This window comes from Lepidothrix coronata, unplaced genomic scaffold, assembly GCF_001604755.1.
Source record: "Lepidothrix coronata isolate B3197 unplaced genomic scaffold, Lepidothrix_coronata-1.0 Scaffold8, whole genome shotgun sequence".
Classification (NCBI taxonomy): domain Eukaryota; kingdom Metazoa; phylum Chordata; class Aves; order Passeriformes; family Pipridae; genus Lepidothrix; species Lepidothrix coronata.
The window spans coordinates 10,953,283-10,974,729 of record NW_016690188.1 but is presented as its reverse complement, the minus strand read 5'-3'; the positions used below and the strand labels follow the sequence as shown (position 1 = coordinate 10,974,729).

The 21,447-nt window shown below is 41.3% G+C and overlaps 1 protein-coding gene across 3 annotated transcripts in view; it reads right to left on the bottom strand.

Moving 5' to 3' along the window:
- The window catches only part of ARHGAP22 (Rho GTPase activating protein 22), a 149,682-nt gene that overhangs the window by 32,479 nt on the left and 95,756 nt on the right, over positions 1 to 21,447 (bottom strand). For 2 of the 3 annotated variants that reach the window (XM_017803837.1, XM_017803839.1), the window contains one exon: positions 8,907 to 9,083. In XM_017803837.1, the coding sequence (XP_017659326.1) occupies positions 8,907 to 9,083 (177 nt within the window). The remainder of the gene's footprint in view (positions 1 to 8,906; positions 9,084 to 21,447) is intronic. The other variant, XM_017803838.1, reaches the window with a different exon arrangement.

Below are 21,447 nucleotides of genomic sequence, written 5' to 3'. Positions count from 1 at the left end.
TTGCTGATCCTCATCTCTAGTACAGAAAGAAATTATTTACCTGGATTTCTGGCCATCTAGAAACCTGGCAGGGCCTGTGATCTAGACTCACAACCAAAATTTAGCACACCAGGCACTTTTACCCATTCAGAAAAGCAAACAGGTTTATGTCTGGCAGCTTTCCCACATCCCAAGACTTCCCATATCCCAAGGTTGAAAACGCAAGCACAATCAGTCACTGAGATGCAGATAGGATCAACACTGAACACACCAGATGATTATCCAGCTCAAACTTCATCAGAAATACCTCTGTGAGTCTCTAACTTGCAATTGTAAAACTCACTACCAGGTAAATTGTGTATGGTTTAACTTTTTTGTATCCTCAAACTCAATGAATGGTGAAAATCTGTTACCTAATTCCCATATATTTTTCTTTATCCTCCACCAACCAACTTAAATCCTTGATCAATAAAAAGCACAACTTAACTTACAGCTTCACCACCCAAGCAATAACATCTCAGTTCCAGCAACAGCTGAACCTGACTGGCTGTGCTTGGGGAAGTGATGGCATTTAGTTCCAATTTGTAAAGTGGATAAACATTTCACTAAATTTGCTAGTCTATCAAGAACACTTCTAGAAGAGGTAAAGAGCTGAATGTTCCCTTCTCTGACCTGCAACTCAGAAGGCATGAAGGGGAAATTGCAAGTCCAATTACATGATGATGAAAGAGGAAAAAAAAGGAGCAACTGTGGAGGGTAGAAGGATAACATTAGAAAGAAAATAGGAAAAGAGAGACAGGGTGGATTTATTTGTTCTTGACTCCTAAATGGTTAAAACTGCAACTTGCAAGGAGCAGGTTACCATTCCCTTTCATTCAGTAATCACATATCCTCATAACATTCATCAAAGAACTAATACACAGAAATTAAAATACTTGCCTGCAAGCTGAGAAACACCACAATAACATGTTTGTCCCATTAATACAAAGCCAGGATGTGCAGTGAGAACCATCAGTGTTTTAAGGACTGTCAGCTTTCGGACATCAAGCACAAATCTAATGATTACAGGAGTGGTCTCACTGAGAAACCACCAGTGTAGGGGGTGGTGTTGGTCAGACCAAGTGCTACAGGCAGTAGGCACCAACAACGTGACAAATGCACAGCCACTGTCACCTCTCCATGGCTGAAGAGGAAAGCAATCCATTATTGAAGCAAACACAAGCCTCATCATATTTTATCTAAAGCTGAACTGCTCCTCACAACACAAGGCATATGAAACTAATGACTGCCTCCAGAAATCTTTCTTTGATTGCCCAGGTAGACTTATCTTCTATGAACACAAATAATTTTATTTTTAATCCATATGTTATTTTTATTGTGACAATGAATTTCAGATTTCAATTGTGCTCTACAGGAAACTCAATTTTTTTTTGTTCAAACCTCATCACTGTGCATTGTTCAAATTCTCCTTAGATGTGTCATTTTATCCATCAGCCCTTCCTGCAATTTTCTCTTTTCCAAGAACATTTCCAAAGTAATTTTTTTGAGGAAATGGATTCAGATGGATACATTTTACATCTTAATTGCTTATACAACCTCTGGAATACAAGACCAATTCAGGGCAGAGCTTGTATTAAAAATTCTACCCTGAGCTCAAAAAACCTTTCCTAGCACAAGTTTCATTCAAATGAAAACATACCCATATGATGTTTCATTTTATCAAATCAGCATTTCCCAACCAAAAGAAGTTCCATCAAGCGAATCCCATGAAAAGCTTTACTCTGTTCACCTGCAAATGTTACGAAGTCATTTCTGTTTGTAGTTTTTCTCTACCTGCTATCTGGTTGAGCAGAGGCACCGAGAAGCTGCCTGCCATTCCCCAGCTCGGGGTGCCTGCTCTTTGGTGCCCCAGACTGCCCACAGTAACAGATAAAGTACTGCAAATTCATTCTCATGTCAAACTGCATTATCCTTCAGAAGCCACTGGGACTAAGCTGGCTAACGACAGCTGGAGATGGTGCTGCAGTGCAGAACTCGTGCTGCTGCCTGGGGCTTTTGAAACCAGTACCGGGTGACTTTCCCCCTGTCAAGCCCTGACACAGTACTCCAAGAAAATTAATTTTTGCTCTGTGTTGACCAGGCTACTGCATGGTCTCCACTCAGAAGCCAGACCAGCTTAGGCTCTAATACTGAATGTCACTGAAAGCTTTGATCCAGCAGCTTTAAAGGTGAAATACATGCAAGGAGCAGGGGAGCAGGATGTGACTTCTAAAGGTAAGATCTTCAAAAGTCAGTAAGGAACACCTTTTGCCCTTGACACGCTTCACTTTTGCTTTTAGTTTTAGACCCTTTCATCAAATATTTATACATACTGATAGGAACCATTCTGCACCTTCTCTCCTTCAGGTTGAACAATCCCAGCCTCCTCAGCTTCTCTTAGTATTTTACTTGCCACAATCCTTTAATCATTTTAGTGGTCTTTCACTTGACTCACTCCTATAAGCCCATGTTCTTGTCCAGGGACACCAGAACTGGACAAAGAACTCCAGATGTGGTCTTACCAGAGCTCAGGGGAAGGCTCACCTCCCTGAACTTGCTGGCAATGCTCTTCCTAATGCAGCCCAGGAACCTGTTGGCCACAAGGGTGCATTGCTGGCTCATGTTCAACTTGTCCAAGAGCATCTCAGGTGCTTCTCTGTAAAGATGCTTTCCAGTCAGTCAGCTCCCAACACACACTCTTGACTACGTTTATTCATCAACCTCAGGTGCAGGACTTTGCATTACTCTCTGTTGAACTTCATGGAGTCCCTGTTCACTAATTTCTTCAGCCTGCTGAGACCCCTCTAAATGATGACACAATCATCTGATACACCAATCATTCTTCCCAATATCATCTGCAAGCTTACTTGAGAATGTACTCTGTCCCATTTTCCAGGTCATTAACAAAGCTGTTAAACAGTACTGGCCCCAGTGTTACCCTTCACATCCCTAACCAAATTTAACTACAAGTGTCCTTTTCCTAAGTCCGTTCCTGCATGCTCAGTTTCTCTGTATTTCCCCTCTTAGGTCACCGGTCCCTGCTTCCACCTCTGTGCTTCCTTTGTAGGTAATGAGCTTTGTCAGGAGCTCCTTGTTCATCCATGCCACCTTTGCTTAGTTACCTGCACAAGGAGGAGTGCTGTTCGAGCTTGAAGGAAGTAATCCTTAAAAATCAACATGGTCTCCTGGCCCCCTCCTCTCTGCAGGACCACATCCCATGGGATTCTTCCAAACATATCTCTGAGAAGGTCAAGGTCCAGAGTTCCAGACAATTTTTCTATCTGCATTCAGAGTGGCTCTTTTACAGACAGTCATTGTCACCTCAGGCAAGTTAGCTGATTGCTCAATACTTCAGATTCTTCCTTTACAGAAAATGAGGACAATTGCCTTTCCCTACCTCGAGGCAGTAGAATATGACAGTAAAATATTCTGGTCATAAAGCATTAATAGAAGACCCAGATGTATCTGACAGAGATAAATTTTAAAAAAGAACTTAATCAGATCTTAGATCTTAAAACTTTCTTTGTTGTAAACAGTTGCAGCAGCAAAATCCGCTCCCAACTCACTTTAGTTACATGCTGTATCTCAGTTTCTATATCCAAAAGTGTAGCATCTGCTTGTGATACCTTTGCCTAGGGCAAGGCTAACCAGCACCTCCTTGCAAATGATTCATGCATCCCCTAGTCCTGGGCAAATATCTGAACTCATAACCCCCATAATCTTTCTCTTCCTCTTCCCTTGGCTGGGCCCATCTCCCAGCATTAGACAACAGCAAAGAGCAAACAGTGATAAGTTTCATCAGGCGCCAGCTATCTCTGTGCAGAGATAACAGCACCTATCAGGCACAACAAACAGCACACACCTGGGGGAGCCTGCACAAGGGAAGCCCACCCTCACACCTAGTGAAGGGGCACCTCTTGACCCAGTCAGGAATCCTACTTGAGACTGTCAGTCACGGGTAGCCTGTTAGCAAGAAAGGGAGCAGAAACCTCTTCTCTGTCTTCACACTGGGGAAGTAACAGAAGCCACCTCCCTGCTCTTCATTACTGTGGTATCTTAGCATCTTAAATTCACTGATATGGCTTTATGCTTATGATGCTCTTACTGGAAAATTCCCATCTTGCAGGTGGAAAAATTAAACTCAAGACTCCCAAAACTTAATCCTAGCTTCTAAACAGCCTGGCATCCAGGTGGACATGCATCTAATACAAAACCTGACCCTTCACAACAGATCATGTTTGCTCTCATGCAGGTGTTATCTGAAAGACATTTACTCATCCAAAGCAGGATTCCTAATTAGGCCTATGTAGGTCTAGTCTTCCATTTACCCACAAGGACATTGACCCAGGAACTAAATTACACCTCAGAGACTTGTCCCCTAGTTTGTAGCTCTCCCCTAATACAAGACATGGTCTGCACAACAAGGCCCTGGTTGCCAAAAAAAACCCCCAAAACATTTTCTGCACTGTTTGCTGGCAGAAGAAGAAAGAATCAGACATCATGGTTTATCTACATGGGAAAGATGTCTGGAATTAACGATGGTAGAGTGGCTTCCTCAGTGGACAGTTCCTCAGACCCCACCCGTTAAAAACTGACTATTCCTCCTGAGCAGAGAAACTTCCTGAAGCTCTTGCAACGCAATTACTTTGTCACAGGGTAAAGCTCTCCATGTTTGCCTAAGGGAAACACATCCCTTCCAACTACTTCACCTCCCCTGCATCACAAGTAACTGATGAAAGCTTGGGATGATGATGAGGAGAAATTAGGATAAAGTAATGGAGAAAGAAAGCGGCTGAGACGTGTATTTCTGGCAGAGGAGCAAGGAACTGCTCACGGCAAGACAGAATATGTAAACAGAAGAAAACAAACACAAACATAAATCAAGATTAACAGAGAATTATTCTGTCCCCATGGAGTGTTGGCTGTGTGCTGAGCTGTGATAGAGTTATGCCGCTTGGCTTTCAACTCAGGCACCAAAAAGCCCAGGTTTTGTATCTCATGGCCAAAAATTCAGTCCTAGACACATTCTGCTCTGCAGCTGATGGAAACAAAAATAAGGAAGGCATGTCAACTGAGAGGTGTGTAGAAGAAAAGGGATTTCCTTTTAGTGGCTGTACCTCTTCAGACTAGAAGTACAGCCCCACCCTACATGTACAGAGCTAGGAATGACCTCCTCTCTCCCCCAACTACACCAAATGCATCCACCTTTGGAGGACACTAGCAAGGTCATTCTCACCCAAGCCTATGGCCACAAACCCTTTGCATTTAGCACTATAGCACTGCTACAAGCACTTCACATGAAAGAGCAGCTGCTGAACAGCATGAGTGTAGGACACAGAGGGACTCTCCAGATAAGCTTTTAGTGGTGTAAACTTGGAACAAAATTTGTCACAGAAGTAAAAAGGACCATAGGAAACAGTTTTAATAACCCTCTGTCAGAATATGCTCCAAAACTTACTTCTATCAAGTCACTGTGACAAACTTTTTTCTTAAAGACAATCAAAACATACAGAATACTCTCAAATCTCAGTTTACAAAATCTTCTGGTCTGAATGAGATGGGCTAGACTCAAGAATTAAGGAGCCTGAAACTCAAGGAAACTTGTTAGAAATTATTTTCCCTGTAAACAAGACAGCTCTTCTTCAAAAGACTCAGGAACTCTAGGATTTTATTTTAAAGCCACATTTGAAGTGTATTTCAAAGAACACATTCCATATGGCTTTTAAATCTGAATGTGTCTCCCATTAATAATTTGGGATCCTCAGCAGCTTTGGGGAGTTTTCTGTTTTATTTTAAGAAGCCTTTGCTGTTGACCTTTAAGCACAGTTCATGTGCTCGCAGCAACATATAAGAAGGTACCCCCAACCCTTTTTATTTACGTTTCTTCAGTACATCAGCAAAGATTACAGTGTGGTTAAGCCCCCCCCCCCTTTTATCTTTGCATAATTCTTTTTTACACCATATCAACCTTCTCCAGGGCTGGATATTTGCATATTAATAATGAAGCCTGCTTTTTAATTCCTCCCTTTAGCTTAATATATTAAATAGTGTTGATAGATAAGACTTGGCTCTCAAATTAGTGGTGGTAGCAAAGCAGAGTTCAAATTATTCAATTAAAACAGAGACAGCTATGTTTATTGTCTTCCCACATTTGAATTAAGCTGCAATCTCACTCAGAGAAATTGCCCTGCTCTGATTCTGATGGAGAAGGTCTAAGTTTGATCATTTCCCCAGACTGCCTAAAAACCATTTGGAAAAATTGGTTTGAACATCTTCACTGTTTCATAGTTACTGACATTCCTATAAATTCTTTGCAAAGTGCAAAGAAACTGAGGATGCAGCTCCACAGTTCTTTAAGCCAATTTAAGTGTGGGTTGCAGTCAGAATGAACAAGCACACTCTCTTCTACCCCATCATCTCTCCCCCATGTCCTCATTGTGTTGGAACTACTAGTCCTGCAGCTGCATGGTTAGCAGGACCAAGGAATCAATCTACTTTCAAACTAATCCTCCATCCTTTTTTTTTCCTGCCAGGTCATTTCCTACTGCACAGCTGTGTAACCACTAGTGTGAGCAGAATGAAACCTGGTGGGAAGCCATGGTTGCAGTGGGAGAAAAAACCCACCCCTGACAGTGTTTAGTACTTCTGTTAGCTCAGAGAAGTGACTACAGCAAAGAATCTGCCCGTGCAGCTTGGACTACAAAGCAGGCATAGCCAAGCTAGCCTCAGTCTGCTGCATTTCAGTAGTAAGGCAGAGAGCTCAGGTCAGACTGATTGCCCAGGGTGTACCCATATTCTTGTGTAGTTTTAATCCACAGATAGGAAAAATCAATACATAATTGCACTTATTTCCAACTCTGCAAACAGCAGTGCTTCTCTTCCACAGGGCTTAAGCCAGCTCTCACTGACATCCGAAACAGCCTTTACACTGACATTGATGGAACAAGATCAAATCTGCAGCATGTGAAAAGAGCAACAAACAGAAGCTGCTGTATTCCCCCTTGCACTGCTGTAGTGCCCCCGCCCACTTCCACATCCTCATGATTTCATTTTATGGTTCTATGGTATCTCATAAAGTCCCAGTTCCTGGAATCATTGTAAGAGCAACAGTATCTGCCTCAGTTAAAGGAAAACCAAAATGTAATCTGATAGTTTTGCAGAGAAGTTTAGAGGTACAGAAGAATAGCATATTAATTAGGACAATACTACCCCTTAAAAAGACAAACAAAAAAAAGGAAGTCCATCCCTACTTTTATGCCATTCTGATGTTTTTGTTTTTAAAATACTGGGATTTTTAATTATTTATTATTTTAATACTTAAAGATGTTTGCTCTGAAACTACTTCAAGAGACTGTTCAAAACATGAGCAAAAAAAGAAGCCAACTTTGCACTGATACCTGCAGTGCTGACAAAACATGCCCTAAAGATGGCTGTTGCTAGAACATGTAGCGTTTGTCATGACTTCCTCCTTTTTCCTCACAGTATTTCTTGGATGCACATTGCAAAGCTGTAAAATACACACTATAAGGTACACTACAAATGGCCACAGAAATACCAGCTCAGATTCTGAGACTTCTAATGGAAGACTTGCACTGAGCTCAGAGACTAAAAGACCCTTCATTGTGGACTGGAATTCAGAGTGAAAGCAAAACAAGCACATATTCATGTTTGAGGAGAAATCATTGTAGACCCATTTCTACTAATGAAGAGGGCTTGTTCTGCCCACAGCACAACAGCATCACACATAAGCTCTCATATAAGATTCAAGCTAACTTTTTTACATACACCCTTTCTGCTAAGTGAAAGAAGGATCTAGGAAAAAAATTGCATCAGTAGAGATTTTATCTCCTCCAGACAAAGCAAATGCTGCTACACAGAAACTCCAAATTTCAAGAGTCACTTAAAAGAAAAAGGAAAAAAAAACAAACCAAAAACCAACAAGATAAAAGTTACTAACAAACACCAGGTCTTCTTGGTGATCTTGTAGTATTTGAGCCTCCCTCAATTGCATCAAGGTCACTTTTCTCACCCCTACATCCAGGAAAACTAGTAACTTCATTTCTGCAAAAGTAATTGTATTACCTAACCCTTATCTGGTGCTTTTTTATCTGTACCCCTCAAAAGATGTCGACAGCACTATCTGCATATGATAACACTATTTGCATGAACTCCATCAGTAGCATGGAAATCACTTCAAAGCCCAGTGTCCAGTACCAAGCCAGCAGCTGCTGTCACCAACGTGAACTCAGAAGAAAACAACTGTGACCCCTTGTTCTATGCTAAAACCACATAAACAACTCCTATCTAATCTACTGACTTGAGAATTCTAAGACTATGGTACAATATCAATACCAAGAGTCTGGATTTTTTGTTCATTTTAACTACAGGAATTGTCAGCAGCTGTATTACCTTACAGGTGTTCACTCAGCCTGACCCTGTTCTTCTTCAAGCTACACCCCCAACTAAAGCCAGCGGAAGCTTTGCCTTCTCAACTGGGCCCTACATTAACTAGATTAAAAGTTTTGCTGCCTCTGGCTGGTATGGATGTTCAAGGTGGGCATCTGCCCTTATGGAAGAAAACTGAGATAACTGGATAGACTCCTTCATGTCTATAAGGATACAAAAGGTCCACAGAATAATTTGCTGTAAAGAACTGAGTAGTGACAACAGCAATATGTTTGTTATCACCACTCATTTCTGAGTCAGTTATACAGTCTGCATGTGCCCTTCCCTTTCATTCCTGTCCATCTCCTGGCAGGAGGGGTGTGGGGGGGAAATCAACCCAATCTCCTTGCTTCAAAACACTCTAGACAATCAAGAGCTTATCTAGACATCTCAGTGATTTTACAGTGTTACACATATCCTAGTATCACAAGAATATGTTTTACCTTGAGGCAAATGTTTTAATTTATGTGCATGTGAGCTATTTGCAATACCTCCACCAAATGGAGCCCATATAACCCGTCGGATGGCTTTTACCCAATCTTCCATTTCATTCTGGGAATTAGCCATGAGCAGGAAAGCCTCATGATTGACAGGCATCTTTTCCCGGTCCCCTGCGCCACCTGAAAGACAGAATACAAATCTCTTTTAGTACCTAGTTCAGAGGAGAGCAACCAATGCTCAAAACCACTAAAAATCTGGGCTCAAATGATCAAATTATTATTTTAATTGAGCAGTTTTACACACAATTCCTACACATGTGCTGCAGCACCCACAAAGCACAGGTTAATAGAAGATCAAAGCAGAAGTGCAAAATGGGCATTTCCAGTGTGGGAACCTGGAGATGTTGTATCTGCTGTCTCAGCAATAAGAAAGTGAAAGCACAGGCTGTAAAATCCCAGAGGAAAAGTATGTAATTAATTCCACATACCTGAGCTGAGATATTGAGAGATTATTACCCAGAAAGGGGACCAAGGGAATTGTAAGACATTTTAATGCTTCAGATGCAGAAGTCACAAGATTATCCACTTTACCCAAGTCCTAGGGAATTTCTAGTCTCAATACAAAGAAAGAGACCCATTCCGATTTTGAATCCTATTCAGAAGAAAGTTAAGACCTGGGAATATGAATCTGACACTTCCACTTGACACAAGAACTTCAGGAGCTACTAACGTTGGCACACAACATCTCAGAAAAGTACTGACCAGAATATCAAATCCACTCAAGCTGTCACATGCATGTGTCACCTGTGGATACTTCAAGACTTGAAACATTTTCACCCCTCTTTTCCTGTTTCCTTTTTAGGTCAGCACTCACTTCAGTCAATTTAAATCTTCCCCTCACCCCTCATTTTACGTTCCAGAGCTGGATACAACCTATGAGTGAGTACCACATAAGCGCACAAAAGCTTTACAAGAGCAGCCTCTGTATGAAAAGGCTACTGATCCCGTCCAACACAGCAGCTGCATCACTGGGGGCCTGGAGCTTCTCCATCACCATGGAAACTGCTTTGGCTTTGCTAAGGAGATAACATCTGAGCCGTTGTGTCACTATCATTTCCACACTTACATGGATTTCAGCACCTACTCGCAAGCTAAAGCTGCCAGCCCGTGCTGAGCAGCTGAGATTGCCTGTCCATGGAATTCAGAGATAAGAGTAGGATGATGGTATGCTGTGGTTTCTGCAGAGCTGGTTTAGCATACACAGAATGTGTGCTTCTTAAATCCTCTCTAATCTGGGCAAAGGAGCAATCTGGGAGCTGCCTGCAAGCCAAGGAAGCACTTTTTCTTGCTATTAATTGTTTTCTGGCCTCAACACACTCAGCAGCATATGTTGATTTGCAAAGCAAAAGTGGTAAAATGAGATATGTTGGGAAGTATTTTGTGGCTCTCTAAGAAGCTATTCACTGAACTGGGAAATTGAGGCAGTCTTTCAGTAAAGAGGAGAAACAATGGCCACCTGGGACTAGGCATTCAGCTTAAGAAACAAAAGCCATGATGTTTTATCCCCTGTGTATCCAAATTCTGCTTTTTTTCCTCATAGCATGCTCTTGGACAGTCTCCCATTTTGAATTTACTGAATTATTCATATTCTTTAAGATATATGAAGCAGAACAGCTCTCTAGCTCAAGGTTAGGATGCAGGCATCTGAACAGATCAATGTTCCACCTTACTCTGCTACAAGGATGACATACTTCATCCTTTGCATACAGAACAGTCAGAGCAGGAAATTACAGTCTGGGAAACTCTTGTCACCGCCTGAATCTTTTACCAACATACTCAGCCTCATGATGAAAGCAAAGTTACCTTACCCAGCAGACCCATTACTGTGCCCTTTTTCACAATCACATATTTTATAGGAGATACGATAGCAACAAAGAGGCTTTCCACAGCCCTCAATGCACATAAGAAACTGGGTTCAGGATGTGGCATCTGGCAGATAGGTGGCCTGAGCTCAAGCTAGCTCTTCAGTGGAATGAAACAGTCTCAAAAAACCAATTACTGTATGGGTCATACCATCAGCAAACAACTGAGCTTGGTCAAGGTAAAACAAACATCTTGTCCTTAAGTTCAAAGGGATCAGCTGAGATCTTGCCTACTCACACCACAAAGGGCAAAAAGAGACCAGAATTAAATCACAGACTGCAAATTTAGTTGGAACAGCTGAACTAACCCATACAAAGATTGCCATAAAAAGTACAATAAGCAGACAGGGAAGACTTTTTACTGTACTTTTGCAGAAGTGGTGTCAGCATCTTCCCCAAGAATCACTGTACCAGAGGGACCTGACTACAGCTCCCCTTCCCCAAGATGTTATTTGGACAAGCCAGCTGCTTTCTAAACCTTCATAAACATTTTTCATGAAAGCATTTAGGAAAAAAAAAAATTATACTTCTATTTGAGTCTCTAAAAAGTAAAAACTGGATGGGAAAAAAAAGATTCCTGTACACACAAGACCTGAGATTCTGCCAAAAACTACATACAGCTCCTCCATGTCTGGCTTTCCCCACTGAAACTTTAAATAGGAGCAAGGTCATGACCCTACAATTTGCCTGTGGGAGAGTCAGCAGTGACTAGACATGTAACTACAAGCAAATGAAGGCAACTCTACACATGGAGGCCAGCTTAGAAACAAGAATGCACTTCAGAACTACTTCTTCAAGAAAGCATCATGTGTTAGCATGATGTGAATATGCAGTGACAGAGCTTGTAGACCCACCCAGAAACGTTTTTCTTTTTTAGTAACATTTTACTCATATTCCTTTGCATACATGGCTGGTTCCTTTCACTACATCCTTGAAGCAACAAGCAGAACTAGAGATGCCCAAAAGGCAGAGTTCAGACATATCTCTCTACATTGTGGTAATACTCAACATATTTTGAGTCTTAGAAGTCAAAAGAATAAGAAATTACTGAATTCAAACACCTAGATCTCCTTTAAAAAAAAACAACAAAACCCCCCATAAACCAAAACCAACAAAAAACCCCCAAGAAAACAATGAACAATGTCACATGCACCTTCTTCAGAAGTCCAGAATTGTACCTGAAATTCATAGATGCTTTCTTTTCTGGGCTCAGGAAAGGATCTCATTATGGATTTCAGGTTTGAGTTGGTGACACAACACTGTATCAGTTCAAATACCCTAGACTTTAGAAATTGTTTTAGGAAATCAATTTCAAAGCTTCCCGCCTAGAAACACTTGGGGATGGAATTTTAATTTTGCCCCCCACAGCAGGATGAAGTTCATATTCAGCTACTGCATTCACACATCCTCTCTGTCACTAACAGCTCTTATTGTGGTTGCCGTTAAACTCTAACCCTGAAGCGCACGAGCACTGCTTCTACTCTGTGAACCAAAAAGGGCCTCTAGCTGCTCAGCACCATGACAGAGACGCTCTGCTAACAATTTTAAACACAGACAAGAGTTTTTCATACCCTCGAACTTCTTGCTCGTCTTTAATCAAGCTTCCATACAAACAAGACTGGGTCTCAGAGACCAGCCCTGCATAGCTCAGGGTTGCCATAGGTAGACATTCCAGCCCTTTTGCTCAAAGCTTCTTCCGTCTCCAGACCAGAGTTTGCAAACACAAACAGAGTGCAAGCACCTCAACAGATGTGGCAGAAACAGGGGGCTTAACTCTGGGGATGAATAGTCCATCTGCTTCAGCCTTAGCCTATGACCAGGGCATCCTGCATTCAGTTGCCTGCTTTGCTGCAGACTTGCAGTGCATGTTGTGCAAGATGCACTAGATTCCATCCTTAAGCAAGCTGGCAGTGCGGTTTGCCTCCCATCTGGGTGTATAGAAACTGGGAAAGGTGATGGCAACCCTGTAAGCATATACAGTAAACGTAAGAGCCTAGAAAGATTAAGGGAAACAGCCCTCCTTTCAGCTCTCCCTTGCGCCCCACAACAGGGAAGGTTAAATACTGAAAGACTGGGACTAAGCGACTTGCTGAAGGTCAGATGCAGAAGCGGGAATCACAATCTACACTTCAAAGCTCTGTTTACTGAAAATTCTTTTTTTTTTTGACTATCCTTAGTCTGGTATGCATTCACTGGAAAGTGCAAAGCATAAGGCTGCCATTATGTTATATTTACCTGTCCTGCCTTGTATTCCTGTTCAAAGAACCTGCAACAAACATTCAGTTGCATCTCTCCCTTTATATAGCTGTTGCAATGAGGAAGAGTTGGAATTTTTTGTTTGCCTTGAACCTCATTTACTCAAGCTTAACCTTCTTAAGATCATTTGTGAGGCCAAGCCTTAGATCCCCTTTGTCTGAGGGAAAAGTTCAGGAGGAACAGGACTAGACTTCCATGTAGAAGATGTTCCTGCCCCATTGCATGTAAAAGGAGGAACTTTTATACTCTCAAGTAAAGATGCTCTTGCGTTCTGCTGAAGTTGGCAGCTTCTTTTTTTTTGCTTAGATAATTTCTCTTCCTTTTACCCCCCATCTGGTTTGCTTTTCACCCACTTCTTATGTCATTCTGCTCACTGATGTGTTTCTATATTGTCATTACATCAACACTATTGAAAAGTTACATAATTACAATAACTTGTGTATGTATATATATGTTTGTACTATATATATTACATGCTTGATTATATGTTTGCATTGCTTTGGCATGGATAGTAACTGTACTATTTTCAGTAAGGGTGGCATTTAGTTGGCCGTGTGCTGCTGCAGTGCACGGGGAGGCAAATGGCAGTTCAAGGCTGAATTGTGAAAGGGGTGGCTGGTGGGTAACACAAGGCCCAGCTGACGTGTCTGCCCTCAGTACTAAAGCAGGTAGTGACAGGAAGCCTTTGATTGCAGACAAGCAGCAACAAAGATCTTGACAAATGGACAAAAACTAGCACCCATAGCTGAACAGAACAATTGCAGTGATTCATCTTCCCTGACTTGCTCTTTACAATTGACTTAAAGGTGAGTATCAGTATTCAGGGCTCAAAGATCTCCCCGATAATGAAAGAAGGTGAAAAATGAGATGAATTATGTCAAGATTAAGGGCAGCTCTATTAGGGGGAATCTTCCTGAGCACAGCAGGGAAAAAAAAATAACCAAACCCAGTCTTGATCTTTGGATTATGAGAAGAGACAAAAGAAATATCAGTGAGTAAGCAAAAGTTCATTAAGATTGCCTGGAATAGACACTTGAAGACTAATTCCATTTCTTCAGTCTTTTTGCCTTTGATTCCAGCTAATGCTGAACCTCTATCCTGAGTGCTCTCCCACCCCAAACAAAGGTTTTCAAAAGCCTGAATGCCAGAGATAGACCCTGTCTATCACAACTGAATCTTGGGTAAACCTGCCATCAGCATCGGTTTAAACTTCCCTACAACCAATAACAACTCTACTATTTTGTTGTTGTTTTTTTCTGGATGATTCTTTAATAGAATGAAAAACTTGCTGTGCATACAAAACTCATCTTGAAATGCTCCATTTAGGCTACTTGAGAACAGAAAAAAACAGTAAGAAAAATCTGAAGTAGCCAAGGAGGCAGAGATAAAAATAAGGAAAACGAGTTTTCTCAGTATGGGTAATATTTGTGAAGAATTAAGCTGTACAGTAAACAGTGCTGTGTGCTTGCCATGATTTTTTTATACCTATCTATCTATGTAACCCCACCCACCCATATATCTATATATGGAATATATGAGTTGGAAGTTGATTTGGAGCTGAGAGAGTAAATGCATGATCATATTTTAAAAAGCATACAAAACTAGGAGAAAACAAGGCATGGGGATTTAGTATCATGTGCAGTGCAAATGAACAAGCTTTGAATCAAAATAAATTCACTGTGTCACAGTTCCAATGGAAAACTTTTCCTAAAGTTGGTGGCAATTTTTCCTAAGGGAAAAATGCACCTTTGTAGGTGAAAGGTTTTTTATTTCCACAGTATGGAAGGAGTTTGAGAGGATTCTAACATTTAACATTCATTTGGTTGTGTCAATCAGGAAAGGGAAATCTTAAAACCCTTTTATTGTACTGAGGAAGTTCAGCTCATAAATTGACATGGTTCAGATTTTCTAAGGACAGGATTTACAAGCATACACTAACATCTCATTGACTTCTCAGTCAAATATAAATGCCTAATTTCCTTAAACATTTTTCAATTTAACAGGTTTAATGATCGCTACAAGTAGAAGATGATCAAATTTTCAACTAAAAATCATTGTAGAGGATTTTCATGAGTCCATAAATGATTTTTAGATCCCAGATCTTAGACCTCATCCCAGAGAATAAAGCAAAAGCAGGCAAAGGCACTGCCATCTATCATCTATAAACTAATCCAAAGGCCCTGTGATCTCCCCTCCCGTGCCTTCTGTGGTTTCAGAAGCCATTAAGCTGCTTTAAAAAAGCACCAACAAAGAGATCAGACCTCAGAACTGTGGTTTCTTATGCAAAAGTTTGACAAGATTTAACATGAACAGAGTCACTAATAAAGTTTCTCTGTACAGGTACATGGACTACAGAAAACCCTTACAAACCTAAGGCTAGTGATCTGTTTCAGTTGTCAGGATCAAGTGTATGATTACTAAAACTACACTCAAGAAATGAGGATTTAGTTTAATCTCTGGCTTATTATTCATAAAACCGTACCTGCTAGCTTGACTCTCCTGCCTGGAGATGCCTTTCTTGATAATGTGTGTGGCCTTATTAGTCTAGACTTATCTATTTATTAAACTGAAGAACTGTTTAAGACTACCAATCGCTTCAAATAAACCAATGCCTTGAAAATAAACCAAGCGATATTCCAGCTAGGCTAAACACTCGTAAGTGATGTCATAACTATGGCAAGCAGAAAGAAAAAGATGCAATATAAGAGGAAGAGAGAAAAATAATTTCAAGTACTCTTAAAGAGAAAGTAAGTAGCACTGCACACAAACTTCACCTTGAACCCTTGCTTGTAAAACCTGCTTACATGAGTTCAGTGCTTTGTAATGTTTGAGTCTACTCGAGCTGAGTTTTTCTTAATGTGCTTTGTTTGACCTCGGCTGAACTGTGAGAAGTTTCAGTAAAAAATCTTCAGTTATTTTTAAGTTATACTTCTGGCATTAAAACATATTTATTGTAATAGTACACCAATGGTCTCACATCTCCTTGTTTTCAGTGATTTGTAATGTCGGAGAAGAGACTACTATGTTGCCTGGAATGTGCTGCTCGCTGTGGCCCAAAAGTACAGTTTATCTTGGCTAAAGTGAATTCACAATGAGGGAAAGCCACCTCTACTGCAGCAGCCCAATATTTAGGGTTCAGATGAGCCCAGGCACAACATGCAATTGTTAAGTACATTTTTTCCAAGGACAAAGCATTTCACTTGTACCAACATAGCTCAGGCAGTATTCCTCCCAGCTTCTGCCCACAGCTACTTTGCTCCTTAAAAGAAACAGATACTAACAACGACCATGCTGCCTCCCTAACTAGAGAGGTTTCTGTGAAATGTGCTCCCAATTCCATGCAGTAATCCTATAAGCAAGCTGTATTATTATTGCTTTGTTATCAGCTCCTACTAGCTAGCAGCAAGAGATGAAAACTCTCCAATATGGTCACAGATAGTTTAGGACAGCAAGGAGGATGCCAAAGAGGAACTGATCAACCATAATTAACATGAGGAGCAAGTACTACACCAGCAGTTTCTAGAAGCTGTATGACACCATTTCACCTCTGTTGCTGCTTGTTTGTTTCATCCTGAGTGGGAATTCTAGAGTATCAATGTTCTAATTACATCCAACAACACCTCAGGGGTTAGACTGTCAAACAAGTGACAATTAAACTGTTCTGGGTCTTGACTCAAATAATTTTTCCTGATAGGTTACTGTGGAGAGTGAGCATGTCCACTTCCAAACCTTGATCATAACAGAGACAGCAGCTTCTTAGGTGGAGCTCTCACTGTGCAATGGCCTCTTACAGCCATATCTACTGACAAAGCAGAATATTTAGGGTATAGTGTTGCCTAACACTGCCTTTGCCTGACGAAGTTCCTACTGGAAAAGAATCTGAAAGCATTGAGAGCTTAAGCATAGGTGCAGTTTAGCTTCTTCCACTTGCTCAAACTTGAACTCTAGAAACTCATAAACCCTTCCCTCAGAATCTGTCTGACATGCCATCTGCTCTTAGGGAGCTGTTTGCCTCTGAAGGGTCTTAGAATGACAAAAGGACTTCTATCCCTCTCTACAGGTGTGCTGGGGGGAAAAAAACCCAAAACAAACAAACAAAAAAACCCACTATTTCTTCCTCTTGTGGAAAAAGACCTGGTGATGGCAAGTGGGGATGACAAGGGGAAACAAGAAAGGGTTGCACAGCTTTTTCACCAGCATGTTCCATAGACAGCCTTGTACCAGCTACTTTCCCTTACCCTTCTTTCTTCCACTCCAGAAAACTAACCCTTGCAGTCTTTCCTCAATGTATTTGAGATCTAGAAGGTTACAATGAACCCAGTCCTCAATGGTGATAAAGTGTGGAATTGCCTGCACTACGTGCCTACAGTCATTTCAGTGACCTCCAATCTGGATGGAAGGGAAATGAATTTTTCTCAGGCCAGTAGAAGCTACACACTCACAGGGAAGCAATTTAGGTCAGCCAGCTGTCAGAAGCTGTGTGTCTGTCCCTACAAGGCACATTGCAGGAGACATCTGAATTAAGGCAACTGTGAATTTGAGGGTTCAAAAAAAAGTTACAAATATATGTATGAAAGACTCAGAAAACAGTAGCACATCTATGCATAACAGGCCACATTGTTCCCTGTGGTTCTCCAAAGCAGCAAGTGCTCAATGCTTCTGAAGAATGTATCAAATTATGTATTCCAACTGTGGTTATGTTTACACGCTATTATAAGGGAGGAAATTCCTTCCTGACCAAAGATGATGATACTTCATGCTTTGAAAAATCTGAATGAAAATTACTGGATAATTTTTATGCATTACCATGCAACCACAAGCAATTTGCTAATTCTCATAAATTTCTTTAAATCTTTAACACTGAAGACAAAACTTGAGGAAAATTTTAAGTCCTGACAATTAATTACTTACTATATAACATTAGAATGGTGAAGCCAGATCTATTTTTCTTTAACAATTTCATATTGGAGAGATAATACGCAACTTCTGCATTCTTTTGGAACTGTTGAGCTCACATTTTCCAGGTCTGCTCAATGACAGGAATGAAGTGGTTCTCATGCCTTTTAAATAAGTCTCTTACAACCACCTACTCCTCTTCCTCACCCCTCAAAAGCCTATGTTTTCTTTCTCCTGCATCTAATCCACCTTGAAATCAAAGACATCCTCACTGTATCTTTAAAGGATTGCATGTCTCCCATCTTAGCCAATGCTCTGGATTTTGAACTAAGAAGAATGGAAAGGAAGCCATCAGCTGGTACAGCTTAGTTTGCAGATGCCAGAGCTTCTGGTTGAGCCTGTAAAGACGCTGATTCTCTGTAGAATGAATACAGAGTACTGCAGAAATTAGAGCCAACCAATTAGAAACGTTATTATCTTCTTTAGTAAAGTGACTGAAGCTTTACAAGCACAGTTTTGGCAGCAGTAAATTAATGGACTATCATTAAGGACTCAACAGTTGCAGACTTTGTTTTTACAAAAAACAAAGCTATTTGTCACATTAATGCAGAAAAAGGATTGAAATGCAAAGGCATATATACTGTAGGCCTTTGGCAAAACATTGGCAAATTTGAAAAAACCCTGGCCAAAACTAATGATGAGACAATGCAGATGGAAGTACTACTGTTCTACAACCAAACTTTAAGAGGTCAGGGATATTCTGATCCAAGTCTGCAGTCTTGTTACAGTTTGCACAGACTAACAGTTTTAGAGCAGTCTCCTCCTATATCTGGCTATGCATGGAGTAGCCAAGGAATCTTCTAAACATGACTGTCTAACACATAGAATTCTTCACTGTCACAACAGTGCTCATTGGAAAACAGGAGAATTACACACTCGCCACTTGGGCTCAGCACTGCAGCCACTCAGAACATCCACAAGCATGGATGGCTAAAGGACTCCAGGACTTGCATTACTCCAGGTAATGCAAAAAGCAAGGGCCTATATTCTTTGTGCTTTAGGACAACTGTCAGTGAACTGTGAGCAGAACAATCCTTCAAAGAGTCAACTCTAATTCTGTACACTCGCTGGCAATGAACAGTCTCCTCCTAGTTAATAGCATTATCAAAATGTCCATAAAAGTTCCTTTGAACTAGTTAATCACTAGCCGATATAACCTCACTTTCCAGAAACGTGCTGTTTTAGATCAGACTTAAACAAGAGAAGAAAAGAGCCTGTTAGGTAAACAACTCATCCTAAGAGAGGTCTTCAGCTGGTGGACTTGCTCCCACTGAAATTCAAGGGAGTGTTGCACAGAATGCCTTCCTCTGTGAATCTGGATTTCCCAATGCAAGTCCTGTCTTGCAGCATTCACTGCCACTATTGTATACAGATGTACCCTTCCATTGCATCCCATCTTGATGCTTGTATATCTCCTCCATCATAGGCCAAAGGCCTGCACTCAAATGTCTCAGCTGACAAGCTAAGACAGTCATCTTTACATTTTAGAGGCGGAGAGTAAAGCCCAGGTGCATAACATTAGAGACCACGTTTCAGGATGACTGCTTGAAGAAGACTATTTATGATTTGGGACTATTCAGAGTTTTCATCAAACACAGCAGAACTGCCTCAAGCATTACTGTGCAAGCTTCCATGCCCACAGTGCAGAAAGCTCATCAGCACCAAACCAATCAGCCACTGAGCTGTTGCTGTCCAGCTCCTCCAAACAACAGCTTCTGAGCTGGTACAGCCCACTCCTGCCTGTACGTCTCAGTACTTATGGACCGGGGAAAACTCCAGTAAAGTGACATCCTTCCTGCAGAAATCCTTGAACTTCTGCTGTCTTCCTAGATCTGCAATGCACTGTAGTCTATATGTTCTGTCCTGACAGTCTTCCTCCAGAATGGTTAGTTGCCAGAAGGGAAATCCTTGTATTTGAAAACCTGGATCAGCAGCCTCTTCTCCACTCTAAGAGCATGCAGAGTTCCTTAGCAAAGCACAGTCACCTACTGAGGGCTCCGTTACACTGCCAGAAGGTCCTTCAAACCATCTTATGTTATTTGATAGTTTACAGGTCTGTTGTTCTTCAAGCAAAGGCTGCTGACCAAAGCCAGGTCACAGTCCCAGCAAGGTAGAGTCTCTTTACTAATAAGGGAAACTAAGAATTTCCACAAAGGAGCACAGAAAGGAGACAAATGCTCAGCATTACAACTCACATGAACACACTCCAAAAGTCCTGAAGACTGACATTGGTATGTACAGCAACCAAGTGTGATGGTGCAACTTTCTCCTCGTGTGAGTGCATATTTGCAGCATGGATGTTAACACTGGCTAGCCAAACTCAGTAAATACACTTCAGTTACCTCTAGAGCAAGAAATGTTACCTTAAGAAAAACCTCCACTTTCCCTAAGCTTAGAATCAAGTAACAGGTAAAGGGACAGAAGAGGTTTACCACATGCAGTTTACACATGGTCCTTTGAAGACGCACATACTCTGGGGGAACCTAGCCATCAACATATTTTATCATGTTCAAGTACAAAAGATCAAGTTCTTATTCCAAGAAATAAAAAAGCCTTGCACCATGCATCTTGTGATATATTACTTAAACAGAAATGTTAGCATTGCCAGTTGAGCTGCTTTTGCCAGAGTGGTATTAACTACATAAATCAAGTGTAAATACACAGATTTAGGCCACAGAGAACTAGAACTTGGGTGAGACTAGAAGAATATCACCCTCACTGTTTGGAATGCTCTCTATTGACAGTATATTTGAGTATTTTTATGCTTATAGAAGCAGAAAGCCCATTCTAACAATGCTGGCATAAGTGGGGCTGGTGCACAGATATACTGAGCCCAGTTGGTCCACTAAGAAAAATGCGAGCAGGAAATAGGGCACATGTATCTGCCTTGTGAGCCTCCCCTCTCTCCTCACCCTGCTCCTTCCTTGAGAAGGCAGAAGTCTGTGCAGCCATTGCAGGCAGCATGTGTTATAAGGATTTTTGTCTTTGTAGTCAAAGGCAGAGTAACAGCCAGCAACCAGGATCTGCTGAGCCAATGACAGGGTATATTAAAAAGCCTTCCAGCTTCTGTTTCAAAACAAAGAAATCTTGATAAGCCTGAAGGCAGCAGCTGCTGCCAGCAGCATGTTGCCTTCCTTACCTTGGGGACACCTGCTGAGCTGCTGGCTGTTTAATTTTACATTAAAACAGCAGCTTTCCAGATAATGAATTATGTATCTATGGTGAAGCTGTGGTACGCAGAGGGTGTGAGGACATGGTTTGGAAATCGAAGAACCATTTGGGTTAATGGTCTGCAAGGCTGGGGGGAAAAAAAAATACTGATGGCTTCATGATTTGTCAGAGCCTCAGTCATGTAACAGAGGGAACGAGGGAAGCACGATGAGTGGTGAGTGCCCCTCCTCTTCCCTTTC